The sequence below is a fragment of the Eptesicus fuscus genome, chromosome 8 (assembly GCF_027574615.1).
Source record: "Eptesicus fuscus isolate TK198812 chromosome 8, DD_ASM_mEF_20220401, whole genome shotgun sequence".
Lineage (NCBI taxonomy): Eukaryota > Metazoa > Chordata > Mammalia > Chiroptera > Vespertilionidae > Eptesicus > Eptesicus fuscus.
In genome coordinates, this window is record NC_072480.1 from 47,094,892 (window position 1) to 47,112,023 (window position 17,132).

A 17,132-nucleotide genomic window follows, 5' to 3' on the forward strand; every position below is an offset into this window, starting at 1 on the left:
CTTTTAGTACAGGGCAATAGTCATAACTAGAATCCCAATAGATTTAGTTAAGAGCAAACAAATTGCTTCTCTAGAGTACAGCAGAGTAGCTACTTCTGTTACCACATTGTTTCTTATCTATGTTTAACAGAGATACTAGCTGAGATATTTAAAACATCTGACATATAGGGTGGGGCAAAAGTATGTTTACAGTTGTTCATTTGGAAAATACAATAATTAATAAATAATAATATAAGAATAAACTGTGATTCTCATACTCACAATTGTAAACCTACTTTTGTCCTATTCTGTATTATGAAATGGTTTTATTTTGTTCCAAATCACACTCATGTCCAAAAAGAAAATGCATTTTGTTCCACTAAAGGCTGTGACAATTTTCCTTCAACTATTCTATTTTAGAATTATGAAATGAGGAATAGAAGGTTCTTTAAAGATCATTTAGTCCAAACACCCATCTGATACTTGAATACTTCCCTCAATTGATTCTACTATATTAGAGAGCAGCAGCAACCAACAATTAAGCATTGGCATCTACTGGAAAGTCTCCCAAACCAGAGGCGTGAAAGCTAAAACTACTCTAAAAGACATGAGTACCACTCTCAGGTGGCTTATAACCTAAACAGCAAACAATGATGACAAATATTGACATACATCTAATACACAAATCTCTGACTCCATTTAAACAAGTACATATAATAATTCTTTACATTTATATGGTCATATATTTTACAAGGGGCTTTCACATACATTTTCTCTTTCTCTTTTTGTTTTGCTTTGTTTTAAATAACCCTCTGAGGTAAAGAGTAAATATACTTTACAGATAAGGAAACCCATGTGGCTTGCTCAGGGTTAACTAGGTGTTTTGGCTGTGTTTAATTGTTTTATCAGAGGAAAATAAAGAGAAAAGTTGCTTTAGTTGTACCTGACATCATGCTTTGGTTGTTCACATATTTATTATTTATCTCCCCAGAGGGAAGATAGAAGAGAGAAATTGCTTTAGTTTTTCTACCTGATATTACATATTTGTTTACATATTTATTATCTATCTCCCCTTTTAGAATGGAGGCTCCATCAGAGCAAGAACTTCCTTAGTTTCATTCTTTCCCAAATCCCTACTGCCTAAAAGACAGCCTAATACACAGTAGGTACTCAACAAAGGTTTTGATGGATGAAGTAATTGCTATTAAGACAGTATTTAGCATTCAATTCAAGCTGGGGAACTTGATAGAGGGAATAATGACTTAATATTCTTCAACCAGAACAAATTTAACAATAAAAACAAAAAAGAAATGCTTAGATTTTCACTTGATTTACATGGCACTTTTACTACAGGACTCAAAACACTTTATAGCCATTTTCAATATTTTCTTGTTCTAATAATATTAACAATACTATTGTAGAGTCCTTCAGCATTAGGGACCGGAAGATCAAGGAAAAACAGAGGAAGTAGAGGAAGAAAGAAGAGACAGACTACCACAAACCACTTTCCGCAGAGAAACTGCTTGTCCACCTCAATATATAAACATTCAGAATATGAGTGTCAATTTCAAAGGGGTCCCTATCCTAAGAGAATTCACAGGATGTATGGTGATCTGTGCCAGGCAAGAAATCAATTGAAGTCTCACTACAAAGTGCTTTCTCGTTCTAGTTTGGCTTCCAAAATTTAGATGCTCCCTTAATTATGAACACTAGCATTAAGAAAACTAAAGAGAAGATCTTCAGCATGGATTTAAGCTTCCTCTTGGAGAAACCAATTCTAATTCATTCAGTTCAACTGATTTGATTGGACTAATTAAAATAAATAAATGCCCATGAAGCACTCAAACTCTTCCTTCAAAATACTCTACCAGCAGCAAGGAGTAAATGCTTATCTGGGAGTGAGTGTGGTGTTCTGATTTATTAGAAATATATATATTTTTGGTTATTCAGATAACCTAAATATATTTCTCAGATATTTGGTCTTCATCCATAGCTCCTGGCCCACAGCTCCCAAACCCCTAGGAATTTTAAAAAACACCTTTGTTGCTCTCATCACTTAGAATCTAAGTGATGAGAGCAACAAAGGTGTTTCTTATTATGTTAATGAGGTGATTTTTGAACCAAAGGTGGGGGCTGGTTGATGGTAGGAGGAGCCAACTTTGAGGACAGAGGAATGGAACTTTTAGTCCTATCCCCTATTTTCCAGAGAGGGGAAAGGGCAGGAGGCTGGTAAGTCAAAAATGGCCAATGCTTCAGTCAATCATGACTAGTAATTTAGCCTCCATAAAAACCCAAAAGGACAGATGGAAGGAGACTTGACTTGAGGTGGTGAACACACTATACAATATACAAAAGATGTGTTACAGAATTGTACACCTGAAACCTACATAATTTTATAATTTTATTAACCAATGTCACCCCAATAAGTTCAATTAAAATACCCAAAAGAACGGCCTGTCAGTCCCTTTTCAGAGAACCAGAGTGCTTCCACATGCCACCATGACAGGTCCCATGCTCCCAGAGGACAGACAGAAGCTCCTTTGTTTCAGACTTCAGCCTATATATCTCTTCATCTGGCCACTGATTTGTATCCTTTAATATCCCTTGTACTAAATCTATAATCTAGCAGGGAAAAGGGTTTTCTTGAGTTCTGTGAGCTGTTCTAGAAGATTAATCAAACCCATGGAGGGGGTCATGGGAAGCTCTGAGTTATAGTCAGTCAGTCCGAAGTACTGGTAACATTCTGTACTTGTGACTGGCTTGTGAAGAAGTGGAGGGCAGTCTTCGTGGGACTAAGCCCTTTCTTTCCCCATGGGAGAGGGATCTGAGCCACAGATAGCAAAGTTCCTAAAAAGTAAGAAGAATGAGACCCAAAGCACAAGGGGGAGATTTTGGCTTATATAGGAGTGAGAATCTGTCTTCCATTGTAAGAAAAGGGAAGACCTAGGGGTATGAGAATTAACACAAAACATTTGGATAATCTATGGATAGAAGATTATAGAATTCATGTTGCAACTGTTCTAACTGCTTATATTTTGTCATTAAATATGAGGTGAGATTACCTGCTGAAAGTGAGAAACGGAGGATATCAACTTGAGAAAATAGAAAAATAAAGCAGTTATTTTTAAAAGTGAGAAAGTAAATTTACTAGGTACATGTAGCAGGATTGCCAAACACTACTGAGTTCCTATTTGTGGTTTTAACTGTAATGATGAATTAACATAGGTGTGTATTTTCTTGCCAACTTTTAGCTACTCAGGTTCAGGCAGGAAGTAAATGAGTTGAAGTTTTGCCAAGAAGAAAGAGAGAGACAAGGGACTGATGATAATAAATGACCATGGTTAATAAGGGAAATGAGTTCTTGAATGGTAAAGACAGTGAAAAAGTGAGAGAATTATAGAGTCAATGGATGGGTCTGGGTAAAGCTGAAATACTGCTAGAGAGTAGGTATGATGGGAAGAGGATCAGAGACTGAAATGCGTCTAGTCAAAATACTAGAGGTGGTACAGCTACGTTCTCTGTGTTTGTCTTGAACCATCTTATCTGACATAGTCCTATTTCTCTCTTAATCTCAAGTATCACGTAGTGTTAACATATTTTCTATGGTGACAACTTCTGAGAATCCTCTGTAAATAGACCCCAGTAAAGTGGCAGAGCTTGAGAAATAAACCTGGGGCTAATTCCAGTTCTGTCTCTGAGCTATTTGACCTTGGGTAAGCCCTTTAGTTAAAAGGGGCATCTTTCTGCCTCTGAAATTATAGTTTAACCTAGTACACTTTTCATTCAGGTGTTAGCAATACCTCAAACAAACAAAACAAACAAACAAAAAAGAAGGAACGTAAAGGTAACAATATTGCTATATCCATTTGCCCAGAAGACAACTCCATGTAAGGTTCTTGTAGCTGCCTCAACCATAATATGCCCAAAACCAAACTTGGCCTCCTCATAACCTCTCCTCCCACACTCCTATCTAAAAAGTGAGAAAATCAAATGCTATCTCCTTTGCAAGGCCTTCACTAATCGTTCCTCTTACATTCCCTCTTGTCTAAGTTAAGGGGACCACCCTCCAACACCCTCCTCTGCTACCACCACTTGGGCTAGAATACTTAGAGCTGTCTCTGACTCACCCTTTTACTTCTCCTCATTATCCAATCTGTCACCAAATCCTGGTATCATTTATCAAGTCTAAGAAGCCAGAGTTTTTAAGATGTACCAATAAGCAAAACAAAGGAAAAATGCTGCTAATTACTATAAGATGGCATCACCTGTAAGATACAATCAGGTGGATAAAAGTACATCTCAGAATAGTTAAAATATACTAAATCTGCCTCTAAATGTTATTTGCCTATCATCTATCCCTTCTTTCCCATCATCACCTTAATAATGAATTCAGGTTCTCATTCTTTACCCTGATCTATTGTAGTAACCCCTTCCCAAACTTCCTTGCTTCCAAATGTTCACTTCTGGCCACTTTTCATACTGATGCCAGAGCTACCTTCCTAAAATATGGATCAGCAACTTTCACTGTTCTTTTGCAAAATAGCAATGGTTTTTTTCTGCTCGTAGTTTTAAGTATAGCATTCAAGAGCAACATAATCTGTCTGGTTCTTTAACAGCTATTTCCCTTGATTTGCTATTTTAATATTTGACATAACCTACAATTCAATCACATCTACCTAATGTTCACCAAAAAGAATACCAATAGTGGAGGCTCCCTACTTAATTTTGCTTTCATTTCTTATCTTGATGTGTCCTGTTGGTCTTCAGTTTCCCCAATCAAAATAAAATCCCTCCCATCTTTGAATATGAAAATCAACTGCTATTTCTTCTGCAAGGCCTTCACTAATCCTTTTTAGAAGTGCCTGAGTCTTTTTCTGATCCTCATAAGAGTCCCCCTTATGCACTGATTTAATGTTCACTTCTTTCTGTGTTGTGCTGTACTTAGAAAATTGTTTATATCCTCATTCCATATTAGATTTCAGGATCTTTGACGGTAGTGGCAATGTCCTGCTCATCCTGTATTCACCTACAGCACCTGATACAATGCCTGAAATACTCTAAAATAAACATGAATTTTTATATATTAAAATGAAAGGCTGAGATAATACCCCTAAAAGCATTTCAAGAAGCAAAGGTCAATGGCCACTGTGAAACTATGAAAAAGCAAAATTTTAATCTTTCCATTTAATTTATCAAAATATATACAAGAACAACCAGTCAAACTACTTGACTATCTGCTAAGAGTCTTTAGCAATGTCACCTACAGGAGAATCATTTTCACTGTTCAATATCTGGTACCGTTACAGAATAGGAAGAAGCCAGGAAAATTTCAGGACAAGTAGAAGAGGGAAACTAAAATAGATAGCTAAATAGCAGTTTGCAGCCACCTAGTAAATCCTATTTTTCCTAAACACAGGATACTTAAGAGTAAATGGTCTGCACTACTCCCCAACAAGAGGGTAAATAGTTTAAATTACACTACTCAGGGAGACAAATCACAGAAATCCAGTTAGTGCCATTTGCCAACCACACCCAAGGACAGAAAAATTAAGAGAATAAATCTCATTTTGGTACATCAGCATAAAGCTGATGAATATTCTATCGATTCTCTCCTAACACCTCCCTAAACACCCAGCCTTTAAAACCCCTGAGAGTGAAGGTCTCAGGGTGCTCTCCCTCCAGGGAGCAAGGCCCAGCGCCATTGATTCCCTTCCCTTTGTCCTCCTGTCCTTCCCCACAGGCACATATCCCCTAACCTCTAAGGGACCGTATGAGACATGCAACCAGGGGAGCAATGGTCCTTGTTTCACTGTCCTAGTATGTTTTTACTGTGGTCAGTAAATTCTTGCTTGTTTTTCTACACTTTGTCTTTTGATTGAAATCTTTCCTCGTCTCACCAGTAACAGTACTGTCACTGTCATTGTGCTGGATTTTTAAACAGTTGACTAATTCATTTATTTGGACTAAATAATTATTAGATGATGACTTCTGAATTTAAATTTACCTTAGATGTATAGAAACCTATATAGGAGAAGGAATTACTACACCAAATTATAGTACTCTGCTTACTTGACTATAACCTACAGGAGCAAAATACAAAGAATCTATCCCTCCCTCAATTCCTGTCCACCCATCTACCTCAATCCAGATTCTGCTATATACAACACCAAAACACATGATAATGCTTTTTAATAAGATCTTCCCAAGATACATAGTCATAATTTGCCTATGTTATTAAGGTTTATATCTAATTTAATCTCAAATGAGGTCTCTGGCAATAAAACAGTACTCTTCCTCCTATATAATAAAGAGGTAATATGCAAATTGACCATCACTCCAACACACAAGATGGCTGCCCCCATGTGGACACAAGATGGCTGCCACAAGATAGCCGGCAGGGGAGGGCAGTTGTGGGAGATCAGGCCAGCAGGGGAGGGCAGTTAGGGGTGACCAGGCTGAAGGGAGGGAAGTTAGGGGTGACCGGGCCAACAGGGGAGGGCAGTTGGGGGAGACCAGGCCTGCAGGGGAGCAGTTAGGCATTGATCAGGCTGGCAGGGAAGTGGTTAGGGAGTGATCAGGCTGGCAGGCAGATGTGGTTAGGGGAAATCAGGCAGGCAGGCAGGCGAGCGGTTGGGAGCCAGCAGTCCCGGTTTCTGAGAGGGATGTCCAACTGCCCATTTATAAATGGGCAGTTGGACATCCCTCGAGGGGTCTCAGATTGAAGAGGGTGCAGGCTGGGCTGAGGGACACACACACACACACACACACACACCCCGTGCACGAATTTTGTGCACCGGGCCTGTAGTCCTATCTAATAAAAGTAATATGCAAATTGACCGTACCACCACTACACCCACAAGCCACACCCACCAGCCAATCAGGAGTGAGTATGCAAATTAACCCAACCAAGATGGCTGCGGCCACGGAGCAAGCAGGAGGCTTGGGTTTCCCCAGCAATGGAGAAAGCCAAGCTTCCTGCACACCCTGGCCGGCCCAGGCCTCCACTCAAGGCTACAAAGTTTCAATTATAGAAGATAAATAAATCCCAGATACCAGGGCCTCTGCTTGGGTTGCCGGGGGGCGTGGCTGGCCTGCAAACCACCATAGGCCCCTCGTCCAGGCCGCCCCATGCCCCAAGGGAACCCCCACGCTGATCCAGGACACCCTTCAGGGCAAACCAGCTGGCCCCCACCCGTGCACCAGGCCTCTATCCTATCTAATAAAAGAGTAATATGCAGATTGACCATCACTCCAACACACAAGACGGCTGCCCCCATGTGGTCAAAGATGGTTGCTCCCATGTGGACACAAGATGGCCAGCAGAGGAGGGCAGTTGTAGGCGATTAGGCCAGCAGGGGAGGGCAGTTGGGAGGGACCAGGCCTGCAAGGGAGGGCAGTTGGGGGCGATCAAGCCTGCAGGGGAGGGCAGTTAGGGGTGACCAGGCCGGCAGAGGAGTGAAGGTGGGGACAACCGGGCCTGCAGGGAAGGGCAGTTGGGGGGGGGACCCAGGCCTGCAGGGGAGAGCAGTTGGGGGGGACCCGGCCTGCAGGGGACAGCAGTTAGGGGTGACCAGGCCTTCAGAGGAGGGCAGTTAGGGGCAAACAGGCTGGCAGGGGAGTGGTTAGGGGGTGATCAGGCTGGTAGGCAGAAGTGGTTAGGGGCAATCAGGAAGGCAAGCAGGCGTGCAGTTGGGAGCCAGCAATCCTGGATTGTGAGAGGGATGTCGGACTGCCCGTTTAGGATCAGGCCTAAACGGGCAGTCGGACATCCCTTGAGGGGTCCCAGATTGGAAAGGGTGTAGGCTGGGCTGAGGGACACACACCCCCATGCACAAATTTCGTGCACCGGACCTCTAGTATGAAATAAAAATTCAAGATGACAATGGCAAGAGTAAGTGACAATGCACAATTCCAAACACATGTACAGTATGCATGTTGAAGTGATATCCTAGGGCAGTGATGGGCAACCTTTTGAGCTTGGTGTGTCAAACTTCGCCAAAAAACTGAGCATAACTTGGGTAGTGTGTCACTTTGAGGAAAAAACTAACTCTAAGACTTTAGTCTCAAATGTTTCATCCTCAGGAGCAGCAAATGTTTCATCCTCGGCATGCGGCCGCGTGTCATCAGAAATGGCTACGCGTGTCAGTGCTGACACGCGTGTCATAGGTTCGCCATCACTGTCCTAGGGTAATGCCCCTGAAGCTAGTGAGGAAGAGAAGGAAGAGACGATAAACCAAGGTAAGAGAGTGGGCTCTTCCACTGGAATGGGCCTGAGGGGAGACAGTCCTAGGTGCAGAATGATTAACCCTATAAAGCTGTAACTTTTCACCTTTTACTAAAACAACTGTGGGCCACATTTGCCTGTCACTGGTGGCAAAACACAAAGTCGGTCAATAAAAATATTTCAAGCAACAACGATTTGGGTTCACAGTTTGAATTCTAACTGAAGAGATAAATATCTGGAATTATCTAGAGATAATCTGGTCTTAGCATTCTGGTGGCAGTATCATGATGTCATTTAACAGATATCCTGGGCTAGATCATTCCTATATTTCTGCCGGTCCACTAGTTCAAGGCATGGTAAAAAATTAAGGAGAAATAGGCAAGAAAATATGTTATACATAAATCATCCCACAGGATGTGTAGCTAACTTCCTCAGGACACATAGAGCTCTTACTTACAATATTGGCAAGGTTGCTAAACATTATTGGGCAGAGAGAATTCACCTTTAAGACTAAGGTAGAGACAGAAGTAGTAAATGCAAAATGTCTAAACTTTCCAATTTTGAGTACTACATTTGTATTCAAAAGACAACGCACTGCCCACCTGTATACTTAGACTATCTCCACTACTGCTTTCCAGGACATTCTTCCCCACCCCCATCCCAATTAGCGTCTATATTATCTCTTCAGATTTAAGGTCTCCCGCACCCCCATCTCCTTTAAGGTAATATGCACCTTCACTCCCCCCTCCGCCCCCCCGCCCCAGTGACACTCAAAAAATAATGGCCCCTTAATTCTGTTGAACAATCAAAAGAGAAGGTTGCTGATGGCAAGATTTTGGGACAAATGGTGAGGGTAGCACAAAGCTTATCTGGAAGAGAGCTGGGAAAGACAGACCTGAAGGCAGATCTCAGAGGCAGCTAGAGATGCTGTGTCAGGGAAGATGGAGTGACATTGGGAATAAGGTGCTACTCAAGGCCAGGTCCCCTCCAGTAACCCACAAGTAGAGGTGTGAATGGGAGGGTGAGTAGCAAAAGCAGATCAGATTTGCTTCAACTATACAAAAGGCTATGGAACCAGTTAAAACCCCTGAACATCCTGTGGCAATTTCCAGAACAAACAGGTACCACTCTGTTGGGAATGCAAATCATCTAGTGAGTGCTAGCCTCACAAAGCAACTGGGAAGAACCAGTTACTAGAAAAGGCTGATTTCCTTAGTTTGATGGCCTGCCTCTGTGCCATAGTAAAGATGAACATTTATTGAATATTAATTACTATGGGCCAGACTTTATGCTAAGCGCCGCATTTGAATTACTACATGTAATCCTCCAATAACCACAAGCATGAGTGTTGATACTATTACCATTCCCATTTTACAGATAAGGTAACTGCTCTGAAAGAGATTAAGCAACTTGTCCTATATAAGATCATGTCACTAGTAAGTGGAAGGGCCTAGATTAGAACTCATGCAATCTGAACACAGAACTCAGGCCCTCAATCACTACACTTTTTTGCCTCCATATTAGACAGAAAAAAAAAAAAAAATGCCTGTTTACAAACCATGAATCTTTTATTACCAAACCAGAGGCCCAGTGCACAAATTCGTGCAGGGGTGGGGTCCCTCGGCCTGGCCAGCGATCGGATGATCAGGACTGCAGGAGGTTGGCCAGTGGCCGGGGAGGGAGGGGCTGAGGAAGGTTGGCTGGCAGCGGGGAGGGACCACAGGAGGTTGGCTGTCCAGCCCCCATCGGGGTCATCGGGGGCCGGTTGGCCAGGGGGAAGGACCACGGCAGGTTGGCCCACAGGGAGTAGGGATGGTGGGAGGTTGGCCGGCCGGCCCCCATCAGGGTCATTGGGCAGCCGGCTGGGAGGGAGGGACCAGGAGAGGCTGGCTGTGGGAGCGCAATGACCTCCAGGGGGCAGCTCATGCATTGAGTGTCTGCCCCCTGGTGATCAGTGCGCATCATAGTGACTGGTCAACTGGTTGTTCCATCGCTTTGGCTTTTATATATAGAGATGTAATTTTAGAATACAGCTTAACTAATACAGGGAAATAAGAGGTACCAAAAGTTTCTGTTGTCATGGATGAGCTAAAGTGAGTTTTTAGGAAGTAATCTACTCAAGACAAATGGCAGCAATAGAGGTTCAAATCCCAAAGACTCTAAGCCTTAGTTTTCTTATTTTAACCAATAGGGAAACCAGTCTACTCTAGCTCACAGCCCTATTGAGAGGAGTAAATGAAACAAACACATGCAAAAGCAACCTGTAATCTGCAAATCACTATGTTCTATTAGGCATAATTTTTGTTAAACACAGAAAGCATAGGTAGCAGCCAGGCAGAACACATTTTCAACACAACTGCAAAAGACAGCCTATAAACTAATGGAAACTAGATATAACTATACAACCTAGACCAAGTAAAACTTATATCCCAAGGATATTTTTATCAGCCTTTAAGACTACTGCTGGAGGAAATCCACTAGGAATTTAACTCGTACTTGTGGGAATTTCATGTCAAGGCCCAAATGTAGACTTACCAAATTAGAAACACCATCTCCTCCTCCTCCCAGTCATGAACTAGGCACTGGTAGCAAATGCCAGTTCAAATACCACCCTCCAAGACAGCATCCTTCATCTCTCCAATCAGAAGCGATCAAGACATCCCTTATATGCTCTCACAGCACATTTGCTACTTTGTTGGCATTTCATTCTGATTGGGCATCAAGGGTTACTAGTTGCCTCCCAGCCTGACTTCCTACTACTTCTTGAACTCAGTAAATTCACACAGAACCCCAAACACCTAAAGCAAGTTGATCATATTGCCTAGCACTCAAACATCTGCTCTATGAGATTATACTTCTCCATTCTCATCCTGCACCTGTAGGTTCAGTCTGCAAACACACACACATGTACATACACACACCACAGACGTGAAAACAGTTCGGTTGGGAAAAGAAACCTAATTGTTCACAGTATCTTCTCCCTTCTGGGCCTATCTACGTGGTGAAGAGATGCTCTTTTAAACACAGAACGAGGCACAAACGGAAATGGATGAATGCATCAGAACATTCAAAACCCAACATCGACTTCAGATTTACTTTCTCTCTGCCCCGCTTTCATAAACACTGCAGGCACCGCTTGCATCACAAAGAGTGGGGATTGTGTGTCCCGACGGCGAACCCCTTCTCGGAATGAAAGCCCACACCTCGCGTTCTGAACACCACGCGGGGCACGTGCTATTTACTGCTCCGGTGCTGAACCCGGAGCGCAGGGCGCTCCAGGCCGGTCAAGCCCGAGAAGGACCTCGGAAACGGAAGACTCCCCAAGGAGCACCGCAGGCCAGGAGCATGGACACTCTCGCTGGGTAGGGGACGGCGGAACCTGAAGGGCGGGCCCCGGGAATGTGCTTTCCCAGACTTCACCGAGCGCTCGACCGGGCTGCTAGGGGCTCCGCGGAGCACGGCCGCGCCCCGTTGCCGACCCAGCCTCCTTCCAGCCGGCGTCGGCCTGGGAGGCCGCCGGCGGCGGCGGAGCCCTCGCCGCCCTCCTTCCCGGCCCCAGGCCGCTGTCATCCTCCGTCTCCTCCGAAAGGTGCACGAATGAACCCATTCGTCACCGCGCGCTCCCTGGGTCGCCGGGGAGGCGGCCTCCGGGCGCCGGCGGAGAACGCGGGTGGGCGTCCGCGTCCAGCTCGGCGCCTCACGCCCCGTCCCCGCGGCACTCGGGGACCGCGCCGGGCTCCCGCGAGCGACTTCAGCCCCAACCCGTTTCGGAGCAGCGCCCGGAATCACCCATTACCTTCCCCAGGCAAATGTGGCACGTGATGGGCAGAGTGAGGGACAGTGTAACGTTCTGCACGGTCTGAGCCATGGCAGCGTTCAGAATCCCGCCAACACGGAAGTCCCGCCGACCGCAGGGCCCGGCGGCCGCAGGGGCGGTGCGAGGCCGCTACGGCAGCCGGGCAGGGCCACAGCCCGCCGGGGAGGAGACCGAGAAAACGCGCTTCCCAAACGCGGTCGCCGAGGCTTTCCCCTTCCTCCCTTCATTCCTTTCATTAGAAAAATATACATATAATAAAAGCTTCCGCCTGTGTGGGAACTGCAAGATTCCCGTGAATGGAAGGGAAGCCGTTTTACTACACGGATGGAGGATCTTGAAAGTTTAAGTGAAAGAGTAATCGTGGTGAGAGCAGAGGAAGAGAAATAAAAGCTATTAGATTCCCCTGTCTTTACCGGAGGGAAGGGGGGAGAGTTTTCCATCGAAAGAAAAACCCTAACCAGCCTGCAAATGCACGGTGCAGTCAAAACAGGAAGAGGGAAAAGGCGACCTCTACATGTTAATGGTTCGAAACAACTTTCTGCCACTCTCAGCTCTCTTTGTGATTCGTCAAGGATGTGGTGTCGCTCAAAAACAACCCGCGGTGATTGCCTCTTCACCTGTTTCTGAGACTGTTGTGGAGACATCGAATCGCAGCTTTCCCCGAAGACACCTTTCACCGCGGGCCCCTGGATTTTATCTAAAATGAAGTTTAAGGATCGGAGCCAAAGACACGTGAAAAGATCTTGCCTGGGAAGTATTAACCCACCCGCCTTATTCACCAGACCTTGCTCCTTCAGATTACCACTTGTTCTGATCGATGGCACGTGCACTTTCTGAGCAGCACTTCAAAACGTACGAAGAAGTGGAAAATTGGGTCTCTGAATGGTTTGCCTCAAAACAAGAAACGTTCTATTGGGACGGTATCCACAAATTACCTGAAAGATGAGGGAAATGTGTAGTTAGCGATGGACATTACTTTGAATAAAGCACTTTTGATGTTTCTCTTGAAATGATCGTGTTTTCTTTGATTATAAAATTCGCATTATTAATCGGTTAACAGTTAATCTGCATTTTTAACCGGTTAATAATTAATCTGCACTTTTAACCGGTTAATAGTTAATCTGAATCATTAACCGGTTAAAGATTAATCTGCATCATTAACTGGTTAGTATTTCGGATTAATTATTAATCCATTAAAATGTGGATTAACTATTAATGGATTAAAATGAAGATTAATCATTAACCGGTTAAAAATGCTGATTAACCGTTAACCGATTAATAATGCGGATTTTGTAATAAAAGAAAACACGATCATTTCAAGAGAAACATCAAAAGTGCTTTATTCAAAGTAATGTCCATCGCTAGCTACACATTTCCCCCACCTTTCAGGTAATTTGTGGATACCGTCCCAAGAGAACTTTTCTTGTCTTGAGGCAGACCATTCAGAGACCCAATTTTCCACTTCTTCGTAAATTTTGAAGTGCTGCTCAGAAAGTGCGTGTGCCATCGATGGGAACAAGTGGTAATCTGAAGGAGCAAGGTCTGGTGAATATACAGGGTGGGTTAATACTTCCCAGGCAAGATCTTTTAACGTGTCTTTAACTGGTTTTGAAGTGTGTGATGGTGCGTCATCATGAAGCAAAATTACTTTGCTGTGTCTACTGGCCGTGGTTCAAATTTATTATTTGTTGTTGGTAGTGATCAGTATTAATGGTTTCACCTGGTTTTAGAAGCTCATAACACACCACACCTTCCTGATCCCACCAAACGCAGGGCATTGTCTTTTTCCAAATCGATTTGCCTTGCAGTCAATGTTGATGGTTGACCTGGATCAACCCATGATTTTGTGCATTTGGAATTCTCAAAATAAATCTACTTTTCATCACCAGTCACAATTTGATGCAAAAAAGACTTTCTTTCATGTCGTTGAAGCAACATTTTACTGATGACTTTTCGGTTTTCCATTTGTCTTTCGTTCCGTTGATGTGGCACCCATTTTCCTTCCTTTAAAATCTTTCCCATTGCTTGTAAATGATCAGAAATTGTTTGCTGAGCAACGTTTAATCTTTCTGCAAGTTGTTTTTGAGTTTGACATGCATCTTCATCCAATAATGCTTGTAATTGTTGGTCTTCTAACTTTTTTGGTTGACCTGGACGTGCTTTGTCTTTCACATCAAAATCATCACTTTTAAAGCATTTAAACCAGCGTTCACAAGTATCTTGAGATGGAGCATGTTCACCATAACGTTCCCGAAGTATACGATAACTTTTTCTTCAAAATAAAGTAATGAATTAAAACTTCCTGCAAATGCTCTCTTTTTTTTTTTGGCACGAAATTCGACATTTTTAAGCGTAAAAATATCTATGGTGTTAACACCTTCAGAAAATTTGACATGTGAAGTTTTGAAGCTTGTTGTCAATACAACAAAATAGCATACATATCAAATCGCATATATATCAACATATGTGTAACTCCATCTATTGAAAAAATCGGCATTATTAACTGGTTCAACTAGTACATCCGCAAGGTGAGAAGGCTGCAAATCGTGTGTGCCATCCACACTCCCAAAGGCACTTGTTTAAAGACTTCATTTCAGGTGCACAGTTGGAAATAAAAGGTGCTGTTGAACTGCAAAGGAGTTTGTAAGTTCCCATTTCCTTCCAATGAAAAAGAAAAACTCTGAATGTTCCCAAATGTATCTTGACTATAACAGATTTGGAATTTAACTGCAAATTTAAGTGAGGAAGAGCCAGTGGGATCAATTTATGCAAACAAAAACAACCCATGAGTAGAGAGATTTAGAAATAAATCCAATGGAACCTCTTTGACTAATATTCCTGAAAAAGACAGTGTAAGTGACAAGAAGCAGCCTAGTCACTAGGCCCTAGTGGTTAAAAGAAAGAGGCTCTGGATCTGGACTGTGAGGGTATAAATCCTTGCAGGAACATTTTCCTGGCTCTACCGGCTTCAGACAATTTATTTAACCTCTGCTTCTTTGTTTCCTCATTGGTAAAGTGTGTGAGTGTGTGTGTGTGTGTGAAATGATGTCAATGTATGCTTGCTCTCAGGTCAATAAAAGAACAATAATGAGATTGAAGCAGCTAGTAATTCACTTGAAGAAGCCCAAGTCCAGTTCAAAATAGGCTCACGGGTGACAGTGAGAATTCTTCCAAACAGCTCTGTAACTTCATTTTCTAGGAATTGGAGACTACCATGTACTTGGAGTTGGGGAACTGGGCAAAATAGTCATATTGATTGTCTGTTTAATGGTCACTTTTTCAGAGTGCCTGGCACTGTTTGCCTATTTCCTGGCTGTTTGAAGTCATATTTATATGGGGACTGTAATTCACATGTTTGCTATTGCATCTTTCCCATTCCTGGCTGCATACCTCACGCTTCAGAATGAGAAAGCTGCAGATCATTACCCACTGTCATTCCAGTTTCCCCATCTTACTTAGTTCCTTTCCCCATATTACTGTGTTCTTCCATATTCTCATCTTGCTCATTCCCAGTTCTCACCTTTCTGATATCTAAGGTGGTATTTTAGGGCTTTCATTCCCATCCTCTGAGTGGGATGTAGGACTCGGAAGGTTCTGCCCCTGGTACCCATCCCTGGAAACAATGCAGCAGAAAGGTGTGTTGAATACCATTTTTAAAAAGAAGACTTTTCCATTGCTACTGGGACCAGTTCATTTCTTGTTAGTCATCCTGGTGTTTACCCTCAGTCACAAAGATAAATTTTAAAAATCATAGCATACGTGTTAAGTCGAATGTTAGGATGGAGACTATTTCCAACATCTTTTTCCATGTTTACTATCATTGTTACAGCTTCTCAGTGCTGTTTCAGTGCTCTGTCCATACATCTATTTTTGTGCTGGTCACATTGCATTAGAGCTGGTTGTTTATGTGTTTGCCCTTACAACAGACTGTTTCTTGAGGTCACAGTTTTGTATCTGATTTATCTAGTATCTGGTATTAAATGACTATTCTACAAACCACATTTTCTTTAGCTACAAACTACCTCTAAAAAAATAGACCTACGCTGTTTTAAATATTGTCTTTACTTGTTTTTCACTTCATAATGGAACACTGTATTGCTTTTTGCTAAATAGAAAAATAACAAGGGTCATTGTAAGAAAATTAAGCCATCTAAATATATATATAATAATATATATATATATCTAAATATATATAAAATAATAAGAGGAAGTTCCTCTACACTCATGCCTCACCTCTCTATCCTGTGTAGTAATCACTGTTAACATTCTAGAGCATATCCTTACAAACATTTTAATTCGTATATTATTGTGCGCATAAGCACAAGTAGGATCATACTTCCTTTGTTCACTAATGCTTTGTGGATGAGTACACACACACACACACACACACACACACACACACACACATCTAAATAATACTGTTAGCAATACCAGATGATTAGGACTCTCTCTCTCTAGGTCCAGATTGAAACCAAGCCAATTCCAAGGCTTTGCTTTTAATAATGTAGATGGTTAAGACCAGGAACTATGTCTTCCCTCTGCTCTATAAAAAACATCATCATCATCATCATTATTATTATTATTATTATTATATATTTTTACAAATACTGTCAAATAGTCATCATTTGACCAAAATTGTTAAATAATGTTGCCAGGCTTATTGACTTTCTGCTTCATTTCTTTCTAATCTTCTTAGTAGCATGAGGGCACAGTCCTGTGACCTGAGGATTCTATCAGCCGCAGCACCTGGGATGGGGTAAAACCTTAATCCTTAGCTCTAAACTTTTAGAACTAGAAAGGATCTTAGGGCTGTTTTTTGTTTGTTTTTTTAATGTAGGTCTTTCATTTCACAGGTGAGGAAATTGAGGCACAAATAAAATAAACCAGCAGGTAATAGTAGAATTGGAGCTAAATCCTAGATCTCACTTGGACACTCTGAGATTGTTGGCCCAATGCCTTTGAGTAAGTGCAAGATGTATTTTTATTAATAAAGTAATTCAGTAATAAAAAGTCAGTCATAATTGAATTTCTTTCCTAAGAAAACCATCAAATAGCTATGGAACACCTTTTACCCCTTGTTTAAATCAGAATCATTTTTATGATAAATTATTT

The 17,132-nt window shown here is 42.3% G+C and overlaps 1 protein-coding gene and 1 long non-coding RNA gene across 2 annotated transcripts in view; one reads left to right on the plus strand and one right to left on the minus strand.

Moving 5' to 3' along the window:
• OBI1 (ORC ubiquitin ligase 1) overlaps positions 1–12,135 on the minus strand; it is a 41,401-nt gene extending 29,266 nt beyond the window's left edge. Inside the window, exon 1 of the mRNA XM_008144045.3 lies at positions 12,000–12,135. Coding sequence (XP_008142267.1) covers positions 12,000–12,071 — 72 coding nt within the window. The 5' untranslated portion in view covers positions 12,072–12,135. The remainder of the gene's footprint in view (positions 1–11,999) is intronic.
• Positions 11,431–17,132, plus strand: part of LOC114232417 (uncharacterized) — a 36,289-nt gene continuing 30,587 nt past the window's right edge. The window contains exon 1 of the long non-coding RNA XR_003618470.2: positions 11,431–11,565. This is a non-coding gene — a long non-coding RNA (uncharacterized LOC114232417). The remainder of the gene's footprint in view (positions 11,566–17,132) is intronic.